General features: G+C 36.8%; 2 protein-coding genes across 2 annotated transcripts; both read right to left on the reverse strand.

Moving 5' to 3' along the window:
* Positions 1 to 5: 5 nt before the first annotated feature.
* On the reverse strand, positions 6 to 22,722 carry LOC135071370 (cuticle protein-like). Its single transcript, XM_063965160.1, has 8 exons — positions 22,679 to 22,722; positions 22,001 to 22,243; positions 21,442 to 21,614; positions 20,935 to 20,998; positions 2,672 to 2,713; positions 2,032 to 2,250; positions 901 to 1,067; positions 6 to 214 (listed from the first exon to the last, which is right to left on the reverse strand). The coding sequence occupies exons 1-8, from the start codon at positions 22,688 to 22,690 to the stop codon at positions 103 to 105; spliced, it is 1,032 nt and encodes a 343-aa protein (XP_063821230.1). The 5' UTR covers positions 22,691 to 22,722; the 3' UTR covers positions 6 to 102.
* LOC135071167 (cuticle protein 7-like) lies at positions 14,331 to 16,356 on the reverse strand. The gene is made up of 4 exons (XM_063964937.1): positions 16,320 to 16,356; positions 15,919 to 16,128; positions 15,328 to 15,494; positions 14,331 to 14,507 (listed from the first exon to the last, which is right to left on the reverse strand). The coding sequence occupies exons 1-4, from the start codon at positions 16,329 to 16,331 to the stop codon at positions 14,438 to 14,440; spliced, it is 459 nt and encodes a 152-aa protein (XP_063821007.1). The 5' UTR covers positions 16,332 to 16,356; the 3' UTR covers positions 14,331 to 14,437.
* Positions 22,723 to 23,455: the final 733 nt, after the last annotated feature.

Consider the following 23,455-nt stretch of genomic DNA (forward strand, 5'->3'; position numbering starts at 1 on the left):
AGAAATATTCAGCAGCTGAGTATTTATTTACATGAGTATATTCATCATCATATGTACACTTAAATATCACATTCATCAGTCATAGCACGCGCGCATTATAGTCTAGTAGTGGAGGCCATGATGCCCATGGGCGGGCGCGAGCGCGACGTAGTGCGCCGCGTGCGCAACGGGCGCGGGGTGGTGGCCGGCGGTCTTGTGGACTACGGCGTTGAAACTGGAATATAAACCGAGTTGCTAATTAGTGAAGGTCGATTGTTGAGTGGTATGTAGATAATGCAAAAGTCGATTGTTGAGTGACAACTTACAGGTCAAATGCCTAGCTGTTATGGTGAATAGACTATAAGTTAAAGTTAATAGTTTTTGCAATGGTTGATGAAGTAAAGCAATGTACTTTGAGAGATGTCAACATCAGAAGCTCAGTAGGTAGTTGAAAAACTAATTTTATACAAGAGCATTGGCCTGGCAAGCAAAAGGTCGCTTTGGAATTAATTTGCTGTGCGAATTGCTTTGCTTTTTCGTAGCGAAATATGTTGCAGGTTAATTTGATCCCAAATGTCATACATAAATCGCACACAGCATTAATGAAATACCTCTAGCTCTTGGTAAGACCACTATGTTAGTGTATTTTGCGACACCTCGTCAAGATGTTGAGTGGATGTTGTTGACTCACGTCTTTTCAGTTTCATATTGGTTTTGCTAATGTTAGGCTGAGTTGCCATCTTACTTTAACAGTAACTATAACCACAGCCGGTGTTATTTGTATGGAGTTTGCCAGACTTTTGACGTTTGATATAGTTAAACTACTGCCGGTGCAACTTAGCCTTTTTGTTTTTGTGTCAATCAAACATTTATTTCCTTTCTATCTTTCTAATAAAAGGATAATAATCAGTTAATATTTACCCATGGTGGTCGTCAGCGGTGTACTCGACCTTGCGGACGGAGCCGTCGGGCTCGACGAGGGAGTAGCTGCCATGCACGGCGCCGCCGTCGCGGGACTCGTGCTGGGACTTGTGGTCGCCGGTGTGCGGGTCAGCCACGGAGTACGAGTAGTCGTATTTGGGGTGGGACTGTGGAGAAAGGAAGCTTTTAGAATACGGATTTTCTTTAAGTTATAAGTATCTGTTCATAAGTCCTTTTGTTTTTTGTTACGTCAAATGTCAGCGTGACTTCAAGTATGCTCTCTCGGTCACGTCATAATATGTCAAAATCACCTCTCCCATGCCGCTCCCAAACGAGTACCTCAGATAAAGACTGAGTTAAGCACTAGACCTGGGTATGATACAACAGATCAATTTTGTCATATGAACTTTGAAATTGATGAACTAGGGTTATAAAAGCAACTTAAAATCTAATTTAAAACTAACTTGAGAAGTAAAGTGTTTTCAGGACTATAGCAATGTTCTTTAGATAATTTGTGCCTTAGAATTCTCGGTTTAGGATACCCAATTTGACCGGTATGAATCACTTTCGGCATCTAGTTTGAAAGAGTGACAAACGTAGGGTTATAGGAATGCAATAATTCATACTATGTCGTTGTGACCTGTCTTACAACAGAGTATTTACGTAACATTTAATCAATGTGTGGGGGGAAACTAAGTCATTAGGGGCGTGGAACTACGGCAAGTTGCGTAGTGCCCGGTAGAGCTGTTCAGTTTTGTAGCTACTTAAAGTCCACAATACACACAAACATGTTTGTAACCATGAGAATAAGCGACTTTAATTCTACCATTTTTACCTACTCATTCATAAAGGTTGCTCCAAAGTTTAAGTTTATTTCAAACGATATAAGTTATTTTCGATGTACTAAGTTGCTCGAAAGCAATGTACTTAAATCGTAGACATCATTTCCCGCACGATTTCAGTCAAAGTTATCCTTTGATACTATAACTTTAGTTGTCCCCTAGCTAGAGCTAAAGTACCCCGCAAATACGGTACTCATTTCTAGATTTTTAACTGACAAGTTTTCTGAAGCGAAACAAATTGTACAAAGTACATAATATCTCACAATTATTAAGTTTTTTTATTACTTACGTATTCATGAGCGATGGGGGCAGCATGGACGAGGGGGGCGGCGTGGACGACGGGCGCGGCGTGGACGTAGTGCGCGGTGGCGATGTGCGCCGGCGCGTAGTGCGCGGCGTAGTGCACGGGAGCGTCATGGCGCACTATGCTCTGGGAGGACACCGCGGCGTGGTGCACTGGCAGCAGACCCGCGTTGGCGGCCGCTAGGACAGCGCTGATGGCGAACACCTGGAAAATAAGGAGTTATGAACTAAAATATGCGAAACTTCGTGGTTGTCATTTTTTCATATCCAAATTGAATGAATTGCTACAACTGAATCGGATCTGCTTAAATATGTAGGTAGTGGAATATAATTAAAATTATTGAAAATAGGAATATTTTGGGGACTGACTCAAATAGAGCGGTATCCATTACCGTGTTTGGTTTGAATAGGATTAGTAGGTAATTTGGGGAAAGATATTATAACGAAATCATAGAAAATATAATAAATTATTATTCTCGGGAAATGCTCGAATAGGGCGTTAAATTAAATCTGAATTTATTTTACTGTATCCGACTAATTTTTCGTTGTTTTTCCAGCGTATATCAACAGTGAGCAACTATTCCGAACTGACCAATCAATCGCTGTCAGGACGACAGCGAACTTACTTTAGTGAACATTTTGTTGTTAATCAGAGCAGGTGACTGATACTATTATCGGGCTGGTGTGACTTTTATATGAAAAGCAAAACGGACTCGTAGTCCTGGCAGCGTGGTGGGGCGGTCACCGCAGTTCCGTAAGTTTGACACCACGAGGTCGCGCATAACTGCGCCGTAATTAGGGTTGCCAGGTGTCCGGCTTTAGCCGGACATGTTTGGCTTTTTAGGGACTTGTCCGGCCAAAAATTCTCTTGTCCGGCCTGTCCGGCTTTTGTTAGGCTTTTTATCGCGCCAGTCGAAAGCACACAAGCGCGTATCAGGATGTTGGGCTACCGATTCGAAGATGATAGTTGATAGTATTCACTCATGAGCTATGATACTAATAATTGCACCCCCCATGACATGGCAAAAAAAGGCGTGTCCGGCTTTTAGGGTAAAATGTCCGGCCAAATTAAGCACCGAGTCCGGCTTCTGTATTTTTGGACCTGGCAACCCTAGCCGTAACTCACGACAGGTCCCTGCCCTTCTCCAATGTACTACACCCTCCAGCACTTCAAATAATTGCGATCTAGGAAAGATAATATTAAAAATCGGAATACATAAATTTTTCATCGTATCAAGTTTTTTTACGTTTAGTTGCATGCAGTATGTTACAACCTAAACTAGAGCTGTTTTAGGCGAATGAAGGATTCATAATAATTGTTTTAATTAAAACAGATTTTGGACTAGAGAAATGGTTTGGGTGACACAATCATCACATTTTGATGTTGATTTTCCTACTAAATAAGCATTTTATTTAGAACAGGCACATTTTTGAGTAAATAATGATAAAAGCTTAGAAATTCGGTAAAGAAAATAAACTGGAATTTTTCCCAATAAACCTTTGCAGCTTGCGTAAAATTTTTACTTGCTGGTTAACTAGTTTTTTCTTATTTCTACAGTAACTCTAACCACAGCTCAGTATCAGCTCTAGGCACTAGTTTAATTGATTTTGAGTTCCATGTGGTTAGTTGATTGTACCCCATTCATTTAGATTGAAAATGAATTGCCCAGGAAATTAGCAGGTTTAGTAACAATATTTGCTTGATTCATTAATAGTTATTGCTCACCTTATGCCCGTTATGATAAAATGTCCAGAATATGAAAAAAAATCAGTCGAAATCCAAATATTATGTAGCTTTTATGTATGTTGTACCGAAGTGATGGTAGAGCAAGCTACATTCGGGACGTGTTTTATTAAAGGAATGAACAAAGAAAAAAAAGTTTTTTTTTTTGCATTCAATCACATACTTAAGCAATTGCTCAATTCAATCAAAATTAAAGAGCTATTCTCATGAGGACCAAATTAATAATGTGGGTAAAATGTCGAAATCATTTTACAATGAACTTACTCGTAGGTACGAGTATACTATAACAAATAAAAAAACAAATGACTGTTTGTTATTAATTTGTTTAGGCAATGTGTGAATGAACCTATTTAGTATAATAGTTATGCTATTTAAAGATACAATAACTAATTTGCTTCAAATCGTGTCACATTTGTCAGAATGAGGTCAGTGTTTGTTTGTTGGTCACTTGCTAATTTTAATTAAGGCTTGGTATTTCTGCTAAAGTAGGTATTTCGCGCTGTCAAAATCTGCGCGCGCAATACTTCGCCGAAGACAGCGCGCCAAAGAGCTCTCGCGGCTACACAGTATAGAAATACGCAGTTGGTTAGGTTAGGTTGACTTCCTTCCGTTCAAGTATCACATTCACAGCACTTTCTAATACAAATCATATCCAAGTGGTACAAATTAAAACAACTTTCAAAATTTTTGGGAATATATTTTAGAATCGAATAAATATAGAATATAACTGCCAAAGTAAACACGGTTCAAAGAGGCGTGGCGTCACCCGACCTTCCGGAAGTTCCGCGCCGGCTAATAGAATTTTGTCGGCCGTTTGGTGTAGTGGTTCAGAACGGACTACTATGCTGAGAGGTCCCGGGTTCGATTCCCGGCCGGGCAGAAATTGAAATGATGAATTTTAATTTCTGTGACGGGTCTGGGTGTGACTATGTATAATATTTATGTATTTAAAAAAAAAGTATATAAGTAGTATATCCGTTAAGCTAGCACCCATAACACAAGCATTAAGTTGCTTACTTTGGGGCTAGCTGGCGCTGTGTGAAATTGTCCAAAGATTTATTTATTATTTATTTATTTATTTATTTCAAGATTACGTCACCCGACCTATCGGTAGATCCTCGGGAGCTTGAGCGATTGGAAAAACATTTTATGATCAGTTACTCGTAGTAGCGATTATTTAGAGCTTGGATAATAAATTATAGTTGTTGCAATTCACAAAGCTTTGCATGTGGTTAATTACATTAATCAGTACACGCATCAATTTTGTTCAGTCTTTTTGTTTATTAATAAATAAAAATATCATACTAAAATTGCATACATATTTGTTTGTATTGGTCTGGGTGTTTTCTTTCCATAATTTATGTATAACGTATGTACGGGGCTCTGTATCGAAAATCACTATGAGCAATAAGCATCACACACGGTTACCTGGAGTGCATTACCGCAGCAAAAAGCTTGCCATCTTAAATGAACGGTATAATATCGAGGTTTCGTCAGTACAGTTGCGAACAAAGGTGTTTGTGTAGTGTAGTTGAGTTGAAAGGTCCGATTATTGAAATAATAAAACGAACATTTTATTTTTTAAATACATTTTAAAAATAATTTACATTACAGATAACAATGAGAGGATGACATTGCAAGGTGGTGCCAGTCCAGTCTTAAATCCGTTGATATATGCTGCATCTGCCATGTTTTTGGCTAAAAGATTCTTCTATCTTGCAGTTTAGACTTTTATTACAGACCTCAGACAGTATTTTTGGAAAACTTTTACGCATGGTGGAGGAAGGGACGCTCTAGAGACTCAAGTCTAGAAGGAGTCACATGAACTCCAAGTTTTAAATCCGTTGACGTCTGCTGCATCTGCCATCTTTTTGGCTAGAAGATTCTTCTGTCTTGCAGCTTAGACCTTTAGCTACAGACCTTAGACAGTATTTTTGAAACATTCTTACGCATGGTGGAGGAAGGGACGCTCTAGAGCAGTGGTTCTTAACCGGTGGTCCGCGGACCACTGGTGGTCCCTGGAGGCATTCCAAGTGGTCCACGATGTGCACTTGCACACCTTGGTCAAAACCACTTTTAACTGATTTTTGCAGTCAAACTGGTTTTGACCGATTATGAGGTGGTCCCTGACAAGACAGAAATTTGGTAAAATGGTCCCTCATGACTTGAAGGTTAAGAACCGCTGCTCTAGAAACTCAAAACGACAAGGATACACATGAACTCCAGTTTTAAATCCGTTGATATCTGCTGCATCTGCCATGTTTTTGGCTATAAGATTCTTCTATCTTGCAGCTTAGCCCTTTAGCTACAGACCTTAAGACAGTATTTTTGTGAAAATTCTTACGCATGGTGGAGGAAGGGACGCTCTGGAGACTCAAGTCTACAAGAAGTCATATGAACTCCAGTTTTAAATCCGTTGACATCTGCTGCATCTGCCATCTTTTTGGCTAGAAGATTCTTCTATCTTACAGCTTAGACCTTTAGCTACAGACCTTAGACAGTATTTTTTGTTATTTATTTGTGTCAGTGTGCTCTTCTAAAGAGTGTAAGACGATTGTATGTAGGTACTATGAAAATGTTATTTTAACTCATTGGTTTTGTCTCATATTTGAGGAATGTACTGTGTATCATGAGTAGAGTCTTCGTTTAAAAGGATGCGAAGGATTTAAATTTCAATAGGTAGACAAAATTGATAATTTTTAATTATCAAAAATTTAAGCTCTCTCCAGTAACACTGATATTATTATGCTGTGACTCATCAAAGTCATCATTGTCAAAAATATTGACAAATCGCGAACTGTCACGGCCAAAAAACTGACACGCGTCCGTCCTCCGTAAGCGCCACCGCGCGACTGATTGAGATTGTCCAAGCCGTCATGGACGATTTTTTCCACATTTTTAAACATAGTAACAAAATAAGACGCAATATAAAAAATTCATCCGTTAAAAGCCCTCAAGTTATTTCTGAACTTTAGTTTAGTAAAAGATTTAGAATCTCAAATCGCTTATTTTAAAAATAAAACCATAAATAGAAAACGAATAGAGGTAACTTTGGGAATTTATTCTATCGAGTCAACTTCATCAAATCGTGTTTCCATCCGTTAATAGCCCTAGAAAATATCCTCAACTATGCCCAATAAAAATCTTAGCCTTTAATTTTACTGTTTAGTACCTCAAAAATGAAAAATGAAAACCTCATTTTCGCCATTTTCTCTGCTACCCGGCCTTAAACATGACAATTGACGTGTGAACGCTCGCGAAATACATCGCCATACATTATTGGGATTGCAAAAGTTATATCAAATGCACTCCGACTCAAACCGCAGTGGTCACTTGCGTATAAAGCCTATGCTTGATAGTATTCAATTTCTTTCGAAGCTAAAGTTGGACAGCCAGCCCATGTGCAAAAATTAGGTGAAGGGCATGGTATATGAACCAGAAGTTCAAAATCGTATAAGAATACTTAAATAATATTAGCTAACCCAACAAACGTCGTTTTGCACGTAGGGTCATGAAAAATAGTCTTACGTCCTCTTCTCAAACTTACTCATAAGAATCGGCGAAGCCGTTACGGAGGAGTTTTGTCAAACACTGTGACACGAAAAGGACAATGTTCGATCTCCATACATTGTTCGCCTTTAGAGCAACAGTGCCGAAAAAATACTTTCTAGGTTCTAAATGACACAAATCTTTATGTAAGAACAATTATTCCTGGCGGACCAATTCTATAAACTTATTGATAGCAATATTATTATCATAACCTCTTACTTACTAGTATTGTATTATATTATTGTATGCACATCGATTTGGGATGTATGTGATGTACTGTACTGTAGTTGTCGCAGCCAAATTGTATTATAATATTGGACGGGTTTTGGAAATAGCTCGGCGTTCCACTTTTATGATTTACTTACTTACATTTTGCACGTAAATAAATAACATGAATCCTATGTTTACTTTCCACTCTTGACATTTAACACGTGACTTGCCAAACTATCTCCATGGTTACCGTCTTAGTCTATGCATGACTAGGTATTGAACAACTTTTAATTGAATATTATTAACAATTCTCGATAATTATTATCGATTGAAAAATATTCAGTATTTGAATCGAAAGGTATATTCAATTTTATCAATATCAAAATATTCAATTTTAATAATAAAATAAATATTATTTACTACCACCTATGAAATGTTCTGAAAATTGCCTGGAGCGCTCCCCCAATCCTGGGTATTTCCTTTCCAAGCTGAGAGGACATCATTTTGGCTCTATCGATACATTATAAAGGTGCTTAATATTTGAAATGTATTACCAATTATTGTTATAAGCATTTTGAGCGAATAAAACTTTCAATTCTATTAGAACTTTAGACATTTCTCTCACTTTAAGCGGCATTGGATTTTTCATCGGATTTTGAAACTGTTACAGATATATTAAAGATGATCCCATATTGTTGTCATTGTCAATATCAGTGTTATGATCACAATTCTTTTTATTTTATTCATAACCAGTTGGACACATTAGATAGCTTCTTGTAGTATCGTGCAATACATTTTTAACTTTTAATTAAAATCTAGTCATACTGTAGCAATTTGGACGATTTATTTTATTTACAAGATCTGTATCTTATTGTCTATGATGACCGCAGTCAACATCACTATTACGTGGATTCCTAACAATGAAGTAGGGCATTGCCTTGTGCCGATTTTACATAGATTTTATCGACACAAATTATGGAACTTCATAGGATATGGAGCAGGCCACGCCCTAAAATGTCCGGATGTCGTCATAGTATTATGGAATACATATAAAATACTTTTATTATTTCATTTTCTAATCCTCAAGTGTCCGTTACAATCTAATTAATATTTATGTATTCAAAAAGTAAGAGATTAATTTTGATACTTTACTGCTGTGTCCAGGAATCTAAGGCCGTTTCTGACAATGTCCTTTTATATAGTAAATGTATTTTGTTGTGTAATGATGACATCTCCATAAACTAACTCTACATGATGTATCTTACTCATTTACCTAACTAACAATAAGTACTAAAGAAAAAGAAATTCAGTTTTGGTGTTTCAGGAAAATTGTGTAAGCGCTTCTTTTTGTGCTACGCGATGTAACGCGATCACAACGGTTTGGTATCATAAATTAATTGTTGCAAAAGACAACCTTACACATGAGTGCCTAACGAAATTTCATTGTTTATTATCGATAATTTAAGTACCAATATCGCCCAAGGCGTTCGTACCTTTACTGCAATTATCAAAGTAGCCGATGTCTGTAACTGGGTTGGTTGATAGACAGTCGATAAAATTGAGGTACAGAAATCAGAAGTGCAAGTTTGTATTTAAATACTGTAACAAAATGTGGATAGAATAACCCTAAAATGAAATGATAATAAGAAGAATATGAATAAGAAATAAATTATTAAAATAAGATGTACTACCTACCTTATCTGTTTGTCATAAACTAGCAGTTCTACTAAGTTTACAAACCTTAGTTGTTGTGAAAGAAAAATTAAAAAATATTTTTGGTACGTGGTTTTACAGTGATCGGTCGTTATGAATATAGAACTGAAATTAATGAATTAAACATAAGAATGACCTGTAGCACTAAATTGTACCCACTAATATTCTACACTGTTTGTTTGTTGCATTTTCATTAAAACTAATTTTGATTTTTGGAGATTAAAATAAGCTGGTACCTATGTCAAACAAACTTTATCTTTCATCGTAAAAACAGTTTGTAAAGGTCAAACTAGGTAATGGGATATACAGGGTGACATTGAAATCGTTGGCATCCTTTAAAACTAAGACTCTACTCATGATACATAGTACATTCCCTAAATTATGAGACTGAAGTTAAGATCTGCGTCAGATCCAAATTAACACGAGCAAAGCCATGGACAAAGACCAGTGATATTTAAAGGCGCAATAGATTGCACGCTGAATCAAATTACTATAATAACAGTTAGCCCTTAGCCATTAACGATAAGAAATTGAGATTCATATCTACGATCGAAGCACGAATTTGTTAATGAAATCGGTATACATTTGTCACAATTGTTTAGCTTAACGGGCGAGGTTTCGCACGATCATTGCATTCATTAAGGCCCTAATAAAAGTTAAGTTTAAGCTATAAAACTAATTAAATCTTGAGCATTTAGCAACAACTTTGTTCTTAAAGATCAATAAAGTAGACAAAAACCGTTATTAATCCCGCCAAATCTTTCAAGTTTAGGTAATTGTAGTTTTTGAAACTGGCTAATAACAAATTGAGTCAAATAAGGAAAATGAACTGAAGTAATAAGTTCTTTAATAGTCCCTAGTAACTTAGTTTTCTGTTAACACAAATATTTTTTTCTTGTTTACAATCCTCATACTTAGATGATAACAACATAGTTTCATAAGAATTTGCAATGAGTCGTAATGAATATATGAAACAAAGGAAATAATTTCAATCAATCCGAAACTCTTGCAATGCCCAATAAAAATAATACTCTTCAAGAGCACCTAAGACTTTAATTATGTACGATTATTGCATATCGATTACGTTAAATCGATTTTCTGGCGATTGTGTTTACACGCCCACGGCGCTGCGCTTTATTCGATGTAGAGCCGGCCAAGATAGGTTTAATTGCCGCAGTATCTGGTTGAAATTAGGTTATTTTCAGAACGACTTACAGTTTTTCAATCGTTCAAGCAAATTACTTGCTGAAAATATGTTTTCTCTATTCGACAGGTAAGAATTGTATGATTGAATAAAGTTGTAAACTTTAAGAACACAACTAAATACGAATACTTGACTACTAAATAGATCATGATGTTTATCATTTATCGTAAATCGTGATTGTTATTTAGTAGTTAGTGTTAAATAAATTTCAGATAGAAAATGCGCTGCATCACTATATTCTTAAAGCACAATTGTATAGGAATTTTCAGTCATAAAAGTAGTATGCGACAGCTTAGGAACGCGGGCGAAATGCATGGAATGCTATACGTTCCACCTGCACTTATATTGACATACCTAACTTACGTATCGTAACAAAAAGTCAAAATGTATTTCTGGCTGCAGCATAAAAATTGTGCTTACGGAAGCCTTACCTTTTCTGATCGGAAAACGCGAGCTTTGTTGTTTACAAGGTCAGGCGCGGGCGCACTTTGATTGAAAGGTGTAATTCTGCGGTTCAGAGGTCACTCACCCGCGCTGACCGTGACTCCACCAATTCATCAAGTGTTGACAGCTCCTTGATTTTGTTATTAGAGCATATCGTTATAGCATAAAGCCTGTTCATTGAGCACACGATATGTGGCGTTAGCTAATTGTTTTCGTTGCGGTGAAAAATGTATGGTGCTAACCTTGTCATTGCTTTGATTGAAATAAATGTGTTTATCAGCAACGCCTATTATATTTTGATTAATATTGTATCACGTATCTTATTGTTTATTCAGTCTAAAAGAAACAGGACTATATTTACATAATAAGTTCTAAGTGACTAACAAGTTACTCAAAATGTTTTTTGTTAGGTGCTGAAATTCCGTTTGGTTGGTTAGAAAGACGCAGGTGCAGATTCCAAACAGGAATAGAACCCTAACCTTTTGAGTGGAGGGGCTTCCCCACGTTACTGTACTCTGTTAGATGTTATTTTGTCAACAGAGAATTGAATAATAATTTTAAATTGAAATCCTGTCCAACTACAGAGTAGTTGCCTCACAAAGCAATGATCTGGAGGATACTTACATTATAAGATAAGTGACCTTACTGATTAACCTAATTAAATCTTAATTTTATCGCAGGCCTAGGAATTTTATCTAAATGTGCATTGTGAAATGGTAAGTTTGCTTCGAAATGACAGCTAAGTCAAGGTGAATTACGCCGAGGCTTGGACAAATGGACACTCGAAGATAAATTCTGTTGATAAACGTGACAAATTATTATTTTTATATGACGTTTTTGATTTTATCTTCGTATATTTACTAAAAGCCCGTCGTCGTAATCACTCTATCAGTTTGGCTTATTATTCTGTTAACAAACATAAGGTGTGTGCATTAATGTAGGTAAGTATAACTACTTACCTACATTAATGCACACACCTTATGTTTATTATTAACAAATTGTGCCCTCGACTTTATACGCGTACGTGAGTAGTCTGAAATTATAAAATTTTCTATACAATATTGTTTTTCTGTAATAACCTTTTAAAAAGTACTATTAGAAAATATTGTTATTCTAAAGTTAGTCTTGTCCTACGGTTTCTTCTGAAAACACCTGGTTTCAAAAATAATAAAATTAGGCTTCGTTTAAGTTATTTACAAAAAATACTTCTACAAATAAGTAGAACTTTATTTTTATAACTAAGGCAAACTTAACTCTAAACAAAATAAAAATTACTCAAAAATAAAAGTGTGTCCGTGAGGCAAAGAGGCGAGGATGCTGGCTGCATTTCCTCGCTGAATAGCATACTAAGCCTTCGTGCAAGGAAAGAGCCAGCATTTAAATTTTCCGAAATTTTAATTAATTTAGGGGAAATAGTCCGAAACAGTTATTTGGCATTCGGTCCCCAAGGTCCGAAGGTCTCGACACCAAAAGGCGCAAATATGTAATTATTAGAAAGTGACTCATATTTCGTTTGGCTAACTCAGCCGACTCCGCTGCAGCCCCATCAATACATAAAATATTTGTTATTATTATTTTTCCTGTCAAAAACCTGCGCATTCGTGCGTATAATAAGGTAGATGCAACTTGAAAAAAATCTAGGAATAAGGTTTTTAGTTCACAATTATCACTGAAGTATATCAAAAGGAAAGTGCGAACTGGTTGATTTTACTTATGTAGACTTTTCGCGTGGATCCACTTGCATGTATCTTAGTTTGTGGATCCACTGGAAACTGATAATGTTCTTTCATACTCCTCTATACACATGAGACTACAGTGAAAAAAGAAACATAAATACTCTGATCAGTAGGTACTTTCAGAATATAATCCTCCTTCCTTTGTGCTTTCATGTATATCTTAAACAAAAAATGTATTTTACATGTTTATTACTATCGTGTAACTTGATACACGTTTGAATCGTTAATTGCGTCGGTAATTACACTTGAAAGTAATTAACCACTTTTTGCTAGGTTTTGTAAATTATGAGTAATACTGGAGTAACCTGAAGTAAATAAGTATGTAGTATCAAATACAGCAAAAACTTAATTCGAAATTGATTACGTTTTTCCTCTGATGCCATGTTATGTAAAGTAAATCATCATCATATTTTGTGAGAGATGCTTGGCTTCAGAGGTTATTCAATACTCAATATTCAATACTCAATAGTGGTTAAGCCTGGTCAGAGGTTCTAGGAAGGTTTAATACCATCTGATTGTAAGGTGGTCTACTTAAGGGTATCACACCCTTCCACTAATCGTTGTGGCTGTGGTGGAGTAATTTCAGATCCACCCATAGATGGGATTGTGAACTGCAATAAGACTGTTATACAACTGACTTAACTTCAACTAAAGTAATTTCTATATTATTATTTTGCATCTGATTACTTGCGGTGTAGTTCAAAAGCTTGCTAGATAGACTAATAAGCTATTGCATACAGCGCCAGAAATGATTGAGGTATTTGATATAAATTATGTTACAATATTATTAGAAATATTTATTCGAATTTGCGTTTAATCAGCTTCTGTACCTCTAGTAGGAAAAACTTTCGAGTTCGTTTCGTTGCGTATTCAAAGTGTCATCGAAAAATTTTGTATGAAAAATTAAACAGCGCCCCCTATATTATAGCCGCCCTAGGGGGCGCTGTTTAATTTTTCATACAAAATTTTTCGATGACACTTTGAATACGCAACGAAACGAACTCGAAAGTTTTTCCTACTAGAGGTACTGAGTGAGCTTATTATGTGAATTACAGTAAGCAGTAAGTTGTCTATACCAGGATATCGTTCCAGTTCTAAATTACTTCATAGTATTTGATAAAATCTGAATGTACAGGTGTCGTTACTTCTACGTTGCATTATTTCGTCAAACAAATATCACACCATCTACGTTACGAGTGTGTTTCGTTGCGGTTTTTTATTTTTGCCCTTGAAAGCGTGGGTAAGTTACAATTTAAGGTCACTACTGAATGTAGAGGCTCTATTATTACCAAAAATTACTCCAGAAGACCTCTAAAAAGTAGCTAATATCTTTGCTTACCAATATTTCAAGAAAGTATTGGTTTTATTGCAGAACTTGTTGGCTATTTGAGTAACCTGCCACAATTACTATGCAGATCACTCTAACGACCTGTAGTAGGTGATAAATGTTGAACGTTTGAAGTGCTTTCAACAGACTGACGCATATTTGAGATAATTATTTTCGTAACATGATAAATTGTTGTGGATGAACCAGTTTTCTATGTTTATAATTTGTAATGTTAGTTTAACAAGGGTACATTTTATTTCTGCTTGTAATTGTGTAGTTATTAGAGCATATCATTTAAACATTTGGTTTCGTGAAATCACTTAATTACAGTCTAGGTGTTGTAAAATAAGAAACAGCGTTGTTTGTACTATTTTAATGACTAATTAAATCGATAGTACATTATGTACATGAAGATCACAGCGAGAATAAATAGACATGGTTGATACAGCTAATGCTTTTAGAGATCTAGTAATGGTGGTGCTGGGAGTGGTACACATGGTGGCTGGGGCCGGAGTTGTGGACGACGGCGTTGAAGCTGTAAACAAACAAATGTTTAGAAATCCTGTCTTTCACATGCGTCACTTGCTTTCCTTGTTTTTTATTTCCAATTAGAGAGCGATAGCGGAAATGTTGCAGGAACTGACGTCGATCAGATTAGAACTATTGTTCAAAACGTAAACATGACAAGAGACCCCGTTTTGAAACTTGTTTGTCGACACTTGCTTTGCCACCTGCCCGTTCGTTGACAGACAGTAGCAAGCGCGGGTCGAGAGAGGTCATTACCTGCATATATGCCCGGTACCGGTTTGACGACCATATGATTGGATGTAAACATTGATTCTAAGTCACATGGTTACGCGCATATTTCCTTAAAGCAAATATGTGCAGTATTCGGGCCTGTTTTGCACAATTCGGGGAAAGTTGCAAATCATCAGCAAGGTAGGTATTACATCGCACGTTAAATAAATGCTCTCTAATTTATGTAATTTTTATGTTAAGTAGATAAGTAGCGTGATAAGGCAAAAAGTGTGGAAAACTTAAAGATCCTCGTGAAAAAGTGCGTAACTCGACACCTTAATCTGAGATTTGTAAACGTTCTTGCAATAACTTGTACGCGGTGGTTCAATTTAATTTCTTAGTACACAGGCCGTACAGCGTGTTATTTTAAGTTAAGAACATAAGCACATAACGTGCGTGACAGTGCGAAAGGTCCAGAAAATATATTGAAGATTGTTGCTAAATCCTGAGATAAATAAACGCTTTGGCAGTGTTTTGTTTATTTGAGAAGTCTCTCAAAGTTTCTTTTAACTACGAGTAGATAATATTCGAAGAAAATTTTATTGGAGTTTGCTTACCCATTGTGGTCATCAGCGGAGTACTCGACCTTGCGGAAGGAGCCATCGGGCTGGAGCAGAGAGTATTCGCCCTTCACGACGTCTCCGTCGCGGCTCTCGTGCTGGGACTTGTGGTCGCCGGTGTGAGGGTCCTCCACGGAGTACGAGTAGTGGTATTTGGGGTGAGACTGCGGAAAACCATTTACATGAATGAAAGTAGAAACAGTTACGACACCAACTGCCCTACTTAGGACAACTCTAGTTTGCATATCTGGGATATCCAGTTTTCCTTTCGCTGATAATTGTTGATAAAATAAGAGGCGCTCGTCTAGTTGCCACAACTATAATTATAGGTCTGACAAAATACTAGATCGACTTCCTAGTCAATATTGATTTATTTGCAAAACCTTACAAATTAATCAAGTTGGCCAATATTTGTTTAGCTATCAGCCATCAGAAATTATGTCATTTTAATAGGCATTGAAACGCCTTTCAGTCTCTAATCAAAAGCGGTTAGATTATTTGAAATCAATAGATATAATTAGAATAGATTCCTGTTCGAGTATTAAACTGGTAAATATTTAAGCATATTCTACATAGGAAGCTACGTACGTAGTAGTCCTCATGACCATGGTCAGCGTATCCGAGGTGGGCCACAGGGGCGGCGTGGACAAGAGGGGCAGCGTGGACCACAGGGGCGTAATGGTTGTCGTAGTGGGTGTCGTGGTGCACTACGTTGTGCTGCGAAGACACGGAGTATCCGTGGCCATGGCCGAGCAGACCAGCCTGGGCAGCAGCCACTACGGCTCCGAGGGCAAGAATCTGCATAGAAAATGAGACTTTAGTTGGTGTTTATACTTCGAAAGAGAGCTGAAAATCCTGTGAAGGGTTTTTGCTCCTGTGTTGGAGATTCTCAAAAAAACTTTTTAGAGATCTTGGTGTGATGATCAAAATAGAGCAATCTAAAGCTGTTGTTATCCTGGATATCTTTATCACTTCACTTTCTCACTTACTTTGGCAAACATTTTTTGTGTGGGATCGTAGTGCGTGACTGACATACATCTGGTATCCCGCGGTGGGTTTTATAAGAATTGGAGTTGTCCGGTGGGGCGCGGGCTCCGCGGTCGTCCCCGCGCCTGCAAGGTCGCGTTGCTTTGTCTTGCACATTCTCGACACAGTGCAGAGAGGTGTGCAAATACCCCTTCACATGAAGCTCTCATGGGTATACAAAGTAAGCGAAGTATGAGTGATGATGAGAAACAGGTAGAAGTAAATTCCTCCTGTAGAACCATTTGCAAGCTATTATAAAAAGCAACTGCTCTCTACAATGTAGTCGAGGTTTCTTTATCATATGACTTATTTATCCCCATGAAAGCTATATATATTTTTGGGTTGTAACTTTTTGGTGCTAGCAAATGCATAAAATAAACGCTACAGTTACAAACTTAGCAAAATACAGGGTGTAAAAAAACCTATCACGAAGACTGAAACTACGCATTCTGTACACCCAACCAAGTAATATTACAAAATATTATTGGTGGGAAATATTTTTTATTTTTATGATTAAAAAAAATACAATATTCCGCAGCCCGCAATGTACAGCGCGCCACGCAACGCAATGATGCCAAATACTCATACGAATCACTTACGAGGGCCACTGATTTTGTGGACTGGCAAAAATGTAGACAACTTCTCACATCAGGCTTTTCCATACGAACCTTAGGACACTCACACATACAATTTTATCGGCATAACTCGCCCACTGAAACTTATTACATTGTGTTCATTACGGCCAAATGATCGTTACTTAACAAAAATACTATGTGAACCTTATATTATACACATGATACTAGGCCAGCGTGGGCCGTGATAAGATTGTGTTTGTGTACGTTTTACTGCGCACGTTTGTATGAGAAAAACTTATGAATTAACGTAGGTACTCCGCCATTATGTTGTCTTGTCGTGAGTAAATGTGAGCTTTGAGTATTTTGCATTAACTTTTGTTTGTGTTATTTAGATTTTATTTTGTAACCAAAACAATAAAAGTAGTCAATTCATGTTTTAATGGAAAATCGTGTTACCTAATTTTGGCTTATTCAAATAAACTTTATTTCTTATGAGGAGTTCTCTAATTTGAAATAAATTTCGGAATCATTTATTAATATTTCGATTGTGTAGCATTTAAAACTATTTTAAGTTAACGCTGATTTTATTAGTTAAATTAACAAGAATAACAATTTCAGTGAAATAGCCAATAATCAAATTAAATGAACTATAAATAAAGTTTTAATGAACTTGTAAGGCGTAACTGTAGTGGGTGTCTGCAATTAGGTTTGCAGCGGAATGTTTCTAAATCGGGTAGTAAAAATGCTTAGTTCAATCACTTAACTAGGTATGTTACGTAAAGTATGGCAAATATTTTATTGTATGGCTAAAATATAAATAACGATTAAAGCGATAATCGTTTCTCATGTTCCGTGTGTGATATCTACGATTCGAGTACAACAAAACGAACGTAAAACAAGAAACGAGCTCTAGCTTTTGTTTTCCTGCAACAAAAACTTTGTCAGTTGCGAGATATAGGTACTACCTACCTTGGTACTTATGTACGAGTAGAGTAGAGATAGAAGCAAGTCGAATGAAGCAAGTTGTATGATAGGAACCATGCTACACAAAATAGGCATACAACAATGCACTACAGAGAAAGGCAGAAAAGGAAAAATTGTGTTTTGAGCCTAGCTGGATGCTCTGAAAAGATTTTTTGTACTGTTTGCGTTTGTCTCTTACTTTGAATCCATTAAATGTTTTTATTACGAAAAAATATCATTTTTCCATACCACTAACGTTCTTCCTTTCGTCCAGATGTGTTTTTCATCAAAATAATGTTAAACTATGAGGAACGTTATTTACCTATTTGGTTATTCATGCTAGCTTCATTCACAATTTTGAAATGCAAAGCTCATTGAAATATATTATGAAATCCCGTTATTGTTAATAGCAGTCCTATCGGGAAGTCTTGCTCATAATAATGACAATATATGGGCGAGGGATACGTAAATCAATATTATTTTGACACTTAGCAATTACATAATACGCAACTGGGTTATATGCGTACAATCAATTCATGTAACTGGTATTTCATATCTTAATATAGATTCGGGAAGTACGGATCGATACTTAAAATACGGTCTACTGTAACTATTGTTTTCAGAAAACGAAATAAAAGGAATGAGAGGATTTCTTAATTCCTTCTATGAATTTGTTATTTTAATATTTTAATTGAAATATCTGATTGTGTACATATAAGCATTTAAAGCTGTTATTGTACCTACCTACCAATTATTTTTATAAGTATTTAATAACTGACAATCAACTGTCTTTATAATCTTTTTAAAAAACCGATTCGGTAGATTTAGACATGATTTCCTATTCAGTACATTGATAAAAGAAACTTACTTGTTCAATTAATATCTCAGACCTAATATAATTTAAATGGGTACCTATTATTGTTAATTTCCAGATATGTATTTTCAATTTTAAACTATCGGGCTAGAATGCCTTTTCAATTTTAAATCTGTGCTTACACAATTAAGCAGCGAAGGTATGCCATGGAAGAGGTTTATATTTAAAGCTCTAATCCAGCTGTCACCAATTTAGAAAAGGATTTTTTGAAATTTTCAGCTTACCTACAGTTGTTTTTATGCGGAGATTTCTCATATATAATGGTTTACTTTATTTCATATTATCATCATTATGTCAATGGCAGTTTACAGCTAGACGTAAATTTTTCCTTTTTTCTTCTTGAATTCATCGATTTTCTTCAAAGATAACTAGAGTTTGATTAAATTTTTGAAATTGCAGTAGCTAACTGATAATTTGTCTCTAAAGACATTGTGTGGTTTAACAAGCACGAACCATCAAGGGCAGGTTGTGCAGGCGGTAATCAGAGCGCCATCGCCGGTCAGCAGTTGATGGTAACAGAAATGTATACAGTAGCTTCACTATGTACCACGCAGTATACAGTCAAAACGGTCCCGCCCAAGCGTAGGATGACGTCTGGCCTAATCAGTACACGACTCGTTCTGGTGAAATTTTAGATGCGTTATAAGTTGAAGTCAATTAAAGAGGCCGTTAATATACCGTAACTATTTTAGATGAGACATTATAGAATGAAACTAAGATAAAAATCACATAGGTAGCTTATCAGAATGGGAATGGGAGCTTTTCAGAATGCTCAAATATTGCTTTGTGTTATTGTAGTAACGGGAAAATGAGCTTACTGAATCCGGTATCCGTTGTGCGTCTTATTACCGAGCTATTCTTGCCAAACAAAGATTACTCGGTGATTTTACTTAACTGTTTTACGCCTACGTGTGTTCGGGTAATACATGCGCGGTATGTTAATTTTGTTGCGGATTTTATTTCAATTATCAAAATAACATTTTCGTGGTTTTACTTTTTGTAATAGGTACACTGCTTTCGTAAGCCCGAAAACAAACATTTGATTTGAACATTTCGTGAAATGGACTCACTATGAGATGCCTAAGTTCAGAAGAGGATGGACGTGGACTTAAAACGAAAATGAAACTGCTTTACTATTACAAGTTATAATACGATTTGAAATCAGCCTGGATTTAAGGAAGCATTACTTCGCTTACCATGAGCATCTGGGAATACAAGTTCGTTCAATAAGTTCAATAATGTGAATTGACGCGTGAAATTACGTCCTAGTACCTATAATGCATTGTTCTATTTAGCCATTGTTTACAGCTATTATTTGTAAATTACAGAATTACGAAGTGTCATATTAAATCTAGTAGCACCGAAATACACACCTCGTAATAAAGGTGTATAAATCAAGTTCATTCAGTCACGCCCGCGTGGTGCGGTTACACGAAAATACAGCGCTTGATGTCTTTATTGCTCGGACTTAAATGGCCTATTAGACACCTTGTAAAACAGCCAACAAAGCCGAATTATTTCACTGCAGTTTAGATATTTTGTAGGATAACAGTCATTTATCTACGCACTCCACCTTTATTATTAGTTTCGGTGACAAGTGATTTAGATAATACTCAATTGACACTCGGGGGCACACCGAAAATGGATTGCAGGTAAAGGTTCTATGCGATAATTGTCGGCTATGGCAGCGTTGCTCTATAATTTAGTATGACCCTCTTTGAGGGCCAAGTTTGATGCAATAGTGTCAAATAAAATCGTTTTCTCATAAAGGTTGATGAAAAACAATAGACACATTCCTCTGCGAAAAAATATCAAGTTCAAAGTTGTTATATTGTTATGTTATTTGACAGCTTATTATACTAGACTGTCTATGTTGATTTGATTGGTTCGAGTTAGATTTATTTTAAGTAAGTTATTGTAATTAAGTAAGTATTGGTTCCATTTTTATGGTCGTTTAACTGACTCAACCCACACAATACCTAAACAATAACTTTTTCGTCATATAAACCTATTATTTAATTTAATTTATTTTATTAGGTAGGTATACAAAACATTTGTAACATTAACATTAGTAAGTAAAATAAAACATAGAATTAAATATTTAAAATTTTAATAAATTAAGTACAAAGTTTGGTTCATGGCTTCAAGAATACAAGTCTTTGTTCAGTAGTGGTGGTAGGCGGGCTCGGGGTGGATGGACGGGGCGGAGTTGTGGACCACCGCGTTGAAGCTGAAAGATTAAATGAAAGAATTAAAAAAAAAAATCGAATAAATAACATATAGGTAAGGTAAAGTAAGATTGACGACAGCAACAGTTCAATTAGTAAAATAGATTATTCATCAGAAATTATAATAGAATCATTTTTGTCCTAGGTATTTCCATCAATTTATTTAATTAAGATTGACGTGCATAACTATGGCTTGTAATTATTCATTACTTGATGCTAGCAAGATTGGCGACAAGTAATGACTTAATACTCAGGCGGAAAAAGCCCTTAAAAGTAGGTATTTTATGAGAATAGTCAGGTATAGTTAAGCTTTTGAAGCTCGACCATATTGTACGAGTAGGTAGCATCTGCAGTGTCTGCACTGCTTTGTAATTAATAAGATGCCATTAAGTGATATTAGATTAGTGTTTAAGGAGCTCATGAGAAATAAATAAGTAGTATTTACCCATTGTGGTCATCAGCGGTGTACTCGACCTTGCGGACGGAGCCGTCAGGCTGGACCAGGGAGTAGTAGCCGTGGACAGCGTCACCGTCGCGGGACTCGTGCTGGGACTTGTGGTCGCCGGTGTGCGGGTCAGCCACGGAGTACGCGAAGTCGTATTTGGGGTGAGCATGGGCCTGAAAGTAAAATTGAGGTATTATACAATCATGATCAACAGCCAATGTCAACCTTTATTAACGTTTCAGAATTTGTTTTAAATCAGGAGGAATACAGATGGTGAGAGTCAGTCTAACTGTAGAACAGGAGCAGTGACCAACGGCTTCGTAGTTATATGCTATCACCAATTTAAATCAAAGACAGTACCTTAACCAAAGTATGTTAACCAAACTGATCACTTTAAACAGATTTTTCATACTTTAATATTCAGTTTCAATTGAAGCATTTCTATTAGTTTAATAATTTGTAGTCTTAGAAACTGCTTACATAGATTCTCGAGCATATACCAAAAACAATAACATCTACCGTAGGTGGTCAGTGTCCAGAGAATATTCCAGGTACTTACATAGTCATCATGACCTTCGTAGTGGCCAGCGTAGGCCAGGGGAGCGCCATAATGGGCCAGGGGAGCGCCATAATGGGCCAGGGGAGCGGCGTGCACCAAGGGAGCGGCGTAGTGCGCGGGCGCAGCGTAATAGCCCAACGGAGCGTGGCCACCCTCGTCGTGGCGGACGATGCTCTGGGAAGACACCGCGTGACCGTGGTAGCCTGCGTTGGCCGCAGCCAAGAGGGCACCGAAGGCTACAATCTGGAACAACGTTTATTTTTAAACACTTGTTACTTTAAACACTATTTTACTGCCGGCCTATTACGTTTGGTTCCCAGAAGAGTAGAATAGGGTCACTCCCACTCTTTTCGCAGAAATCACAAAAGGCAACTAATGGACTCGAAAATCAGACCCCAATCCGTTTGGCCTGAGTAGGGAGTGTAGGCCAAATCCTTCATGCCATAGAGAAGGTTGTGCTCCTGTTCGTTCGTTTCAGCCAAATGACGTCCACTGCTGGACAAAGGCCTCCCCCAAGGTTTTCCACAATGATCTCCTGATCACAATGTGCTCCTGTAGTGGAGTCTAAATGACCTGATGATGATTATCACACATATCCTTTTCACACTTAAAGGACCACATATTTTATTTTTAAAAATTCACTCAAAAGCACCAAAATACACAATTAAGTTTCCTCACTTTGCTGAACATTTTGCTTGTAGTTTCAAAGTCGGCTTGTGATTGATGTCAACAGCCACCGCCCACTGCTTTTTATATGCTATAACAAGAACAAGTGGGGTTACAGGCAGCATGCGGACCTCGGGCGACAATGACAATAGCATAAGGTCGAACTAAAAACCGATCATATAATTGGCGCAAATATGTGTCATGGTATCGATATCGATTGCTGGTAGCCATGCAAAGCGCTCAAATTGTGCGTGGACGGTCACGCTGGAGTAGTTAGCGCGTAAAAAATGCGTAGGTTTAGCGTAGTTCCAGTAATAAGTATCATTAAATCATTATAAATGATAGGCTTGCAAACAAGAGCATTATTACGTTTTCATTTTATACCTCTACTTATAATTTCCCACGCTAATTTTGTTAATCCAAACTATATTTTTTTGGATGGGTTGCACCTTACTTTTACATTAACAAACGTCAAAAATCTGTCAAACTCCATACAAAAACACCGGTTATCGTTATATGCAGTTACGCTTAAAGTTAGATGGTGCAACTCAGCCTTAGTAAATAATTGTACGAGTGCACAAACTAATTCCTACACTTTGACAACAACAAAACTTAATAGCTAATTAATTATTTATTATTGTTTGCAGTGAAGAAATATCTAACATCTAATTTTCTGAGCCTTATTAAAGTCCATCTATTTGCGTTTGTTCTCAATAATACAGTGTTTTACCGATTACCGATTAGCATTACCAATTGCCCCCATTGTCCACGCGCCAGCCTACGTAAATG

Source organism: Ostrinia nubilalis, chromosome 4 (genome assembly GCF_963855985.1).
Source record: "Ostrinia nubilalis chromosome 4, ilOstNubi1.1, whole genome shotgun sequence".
NCBI classification, from domain to species: domain Eukaryota; kingdom Metazoa; phylum Arthropoda; class Insecta; order Lepidoptera; family Crambidae; genus Ostrinia; species Ostrinia nubilalis.

Excerpts from the sequence above, each read along its gene's own strand:
- LOC135071167 (XM_063964937.1), bottom strand. Across the intron at positions 15,495-15,918 it reads ATGGTCATGAGGACTACTAC|TCTCACCCCAAATACCACTA; the intron begins GTACGTAGCTTC and ends GGTTTTCCGCAG. Across the intron at positions 14,508-15,327 it reads TCCGCTGATGACCACAATGG|CTTCAACGCCGTCGTCCACA; the intron begins GTAAGCAAACTC and ends GTTTGTTTACAG.
- LOC135071370 (XM_063965160.1), bottom strand. Across the intron at positions 21,615-22,000 it reads ACGAAGGTCATGATGACTAT|GCCCATGCTCACCCCAAATA; the intron begins GTAAGTACCTGG and ends TTTTACTTTCAG. Across the intron at positions 20,999-21,441 it reads ACCGCTGATGACCACAATGG|CTTCAACGCGGTGGTCCACA; the intron begins GTAAATACTACT and ends TTAATCTTTCAG.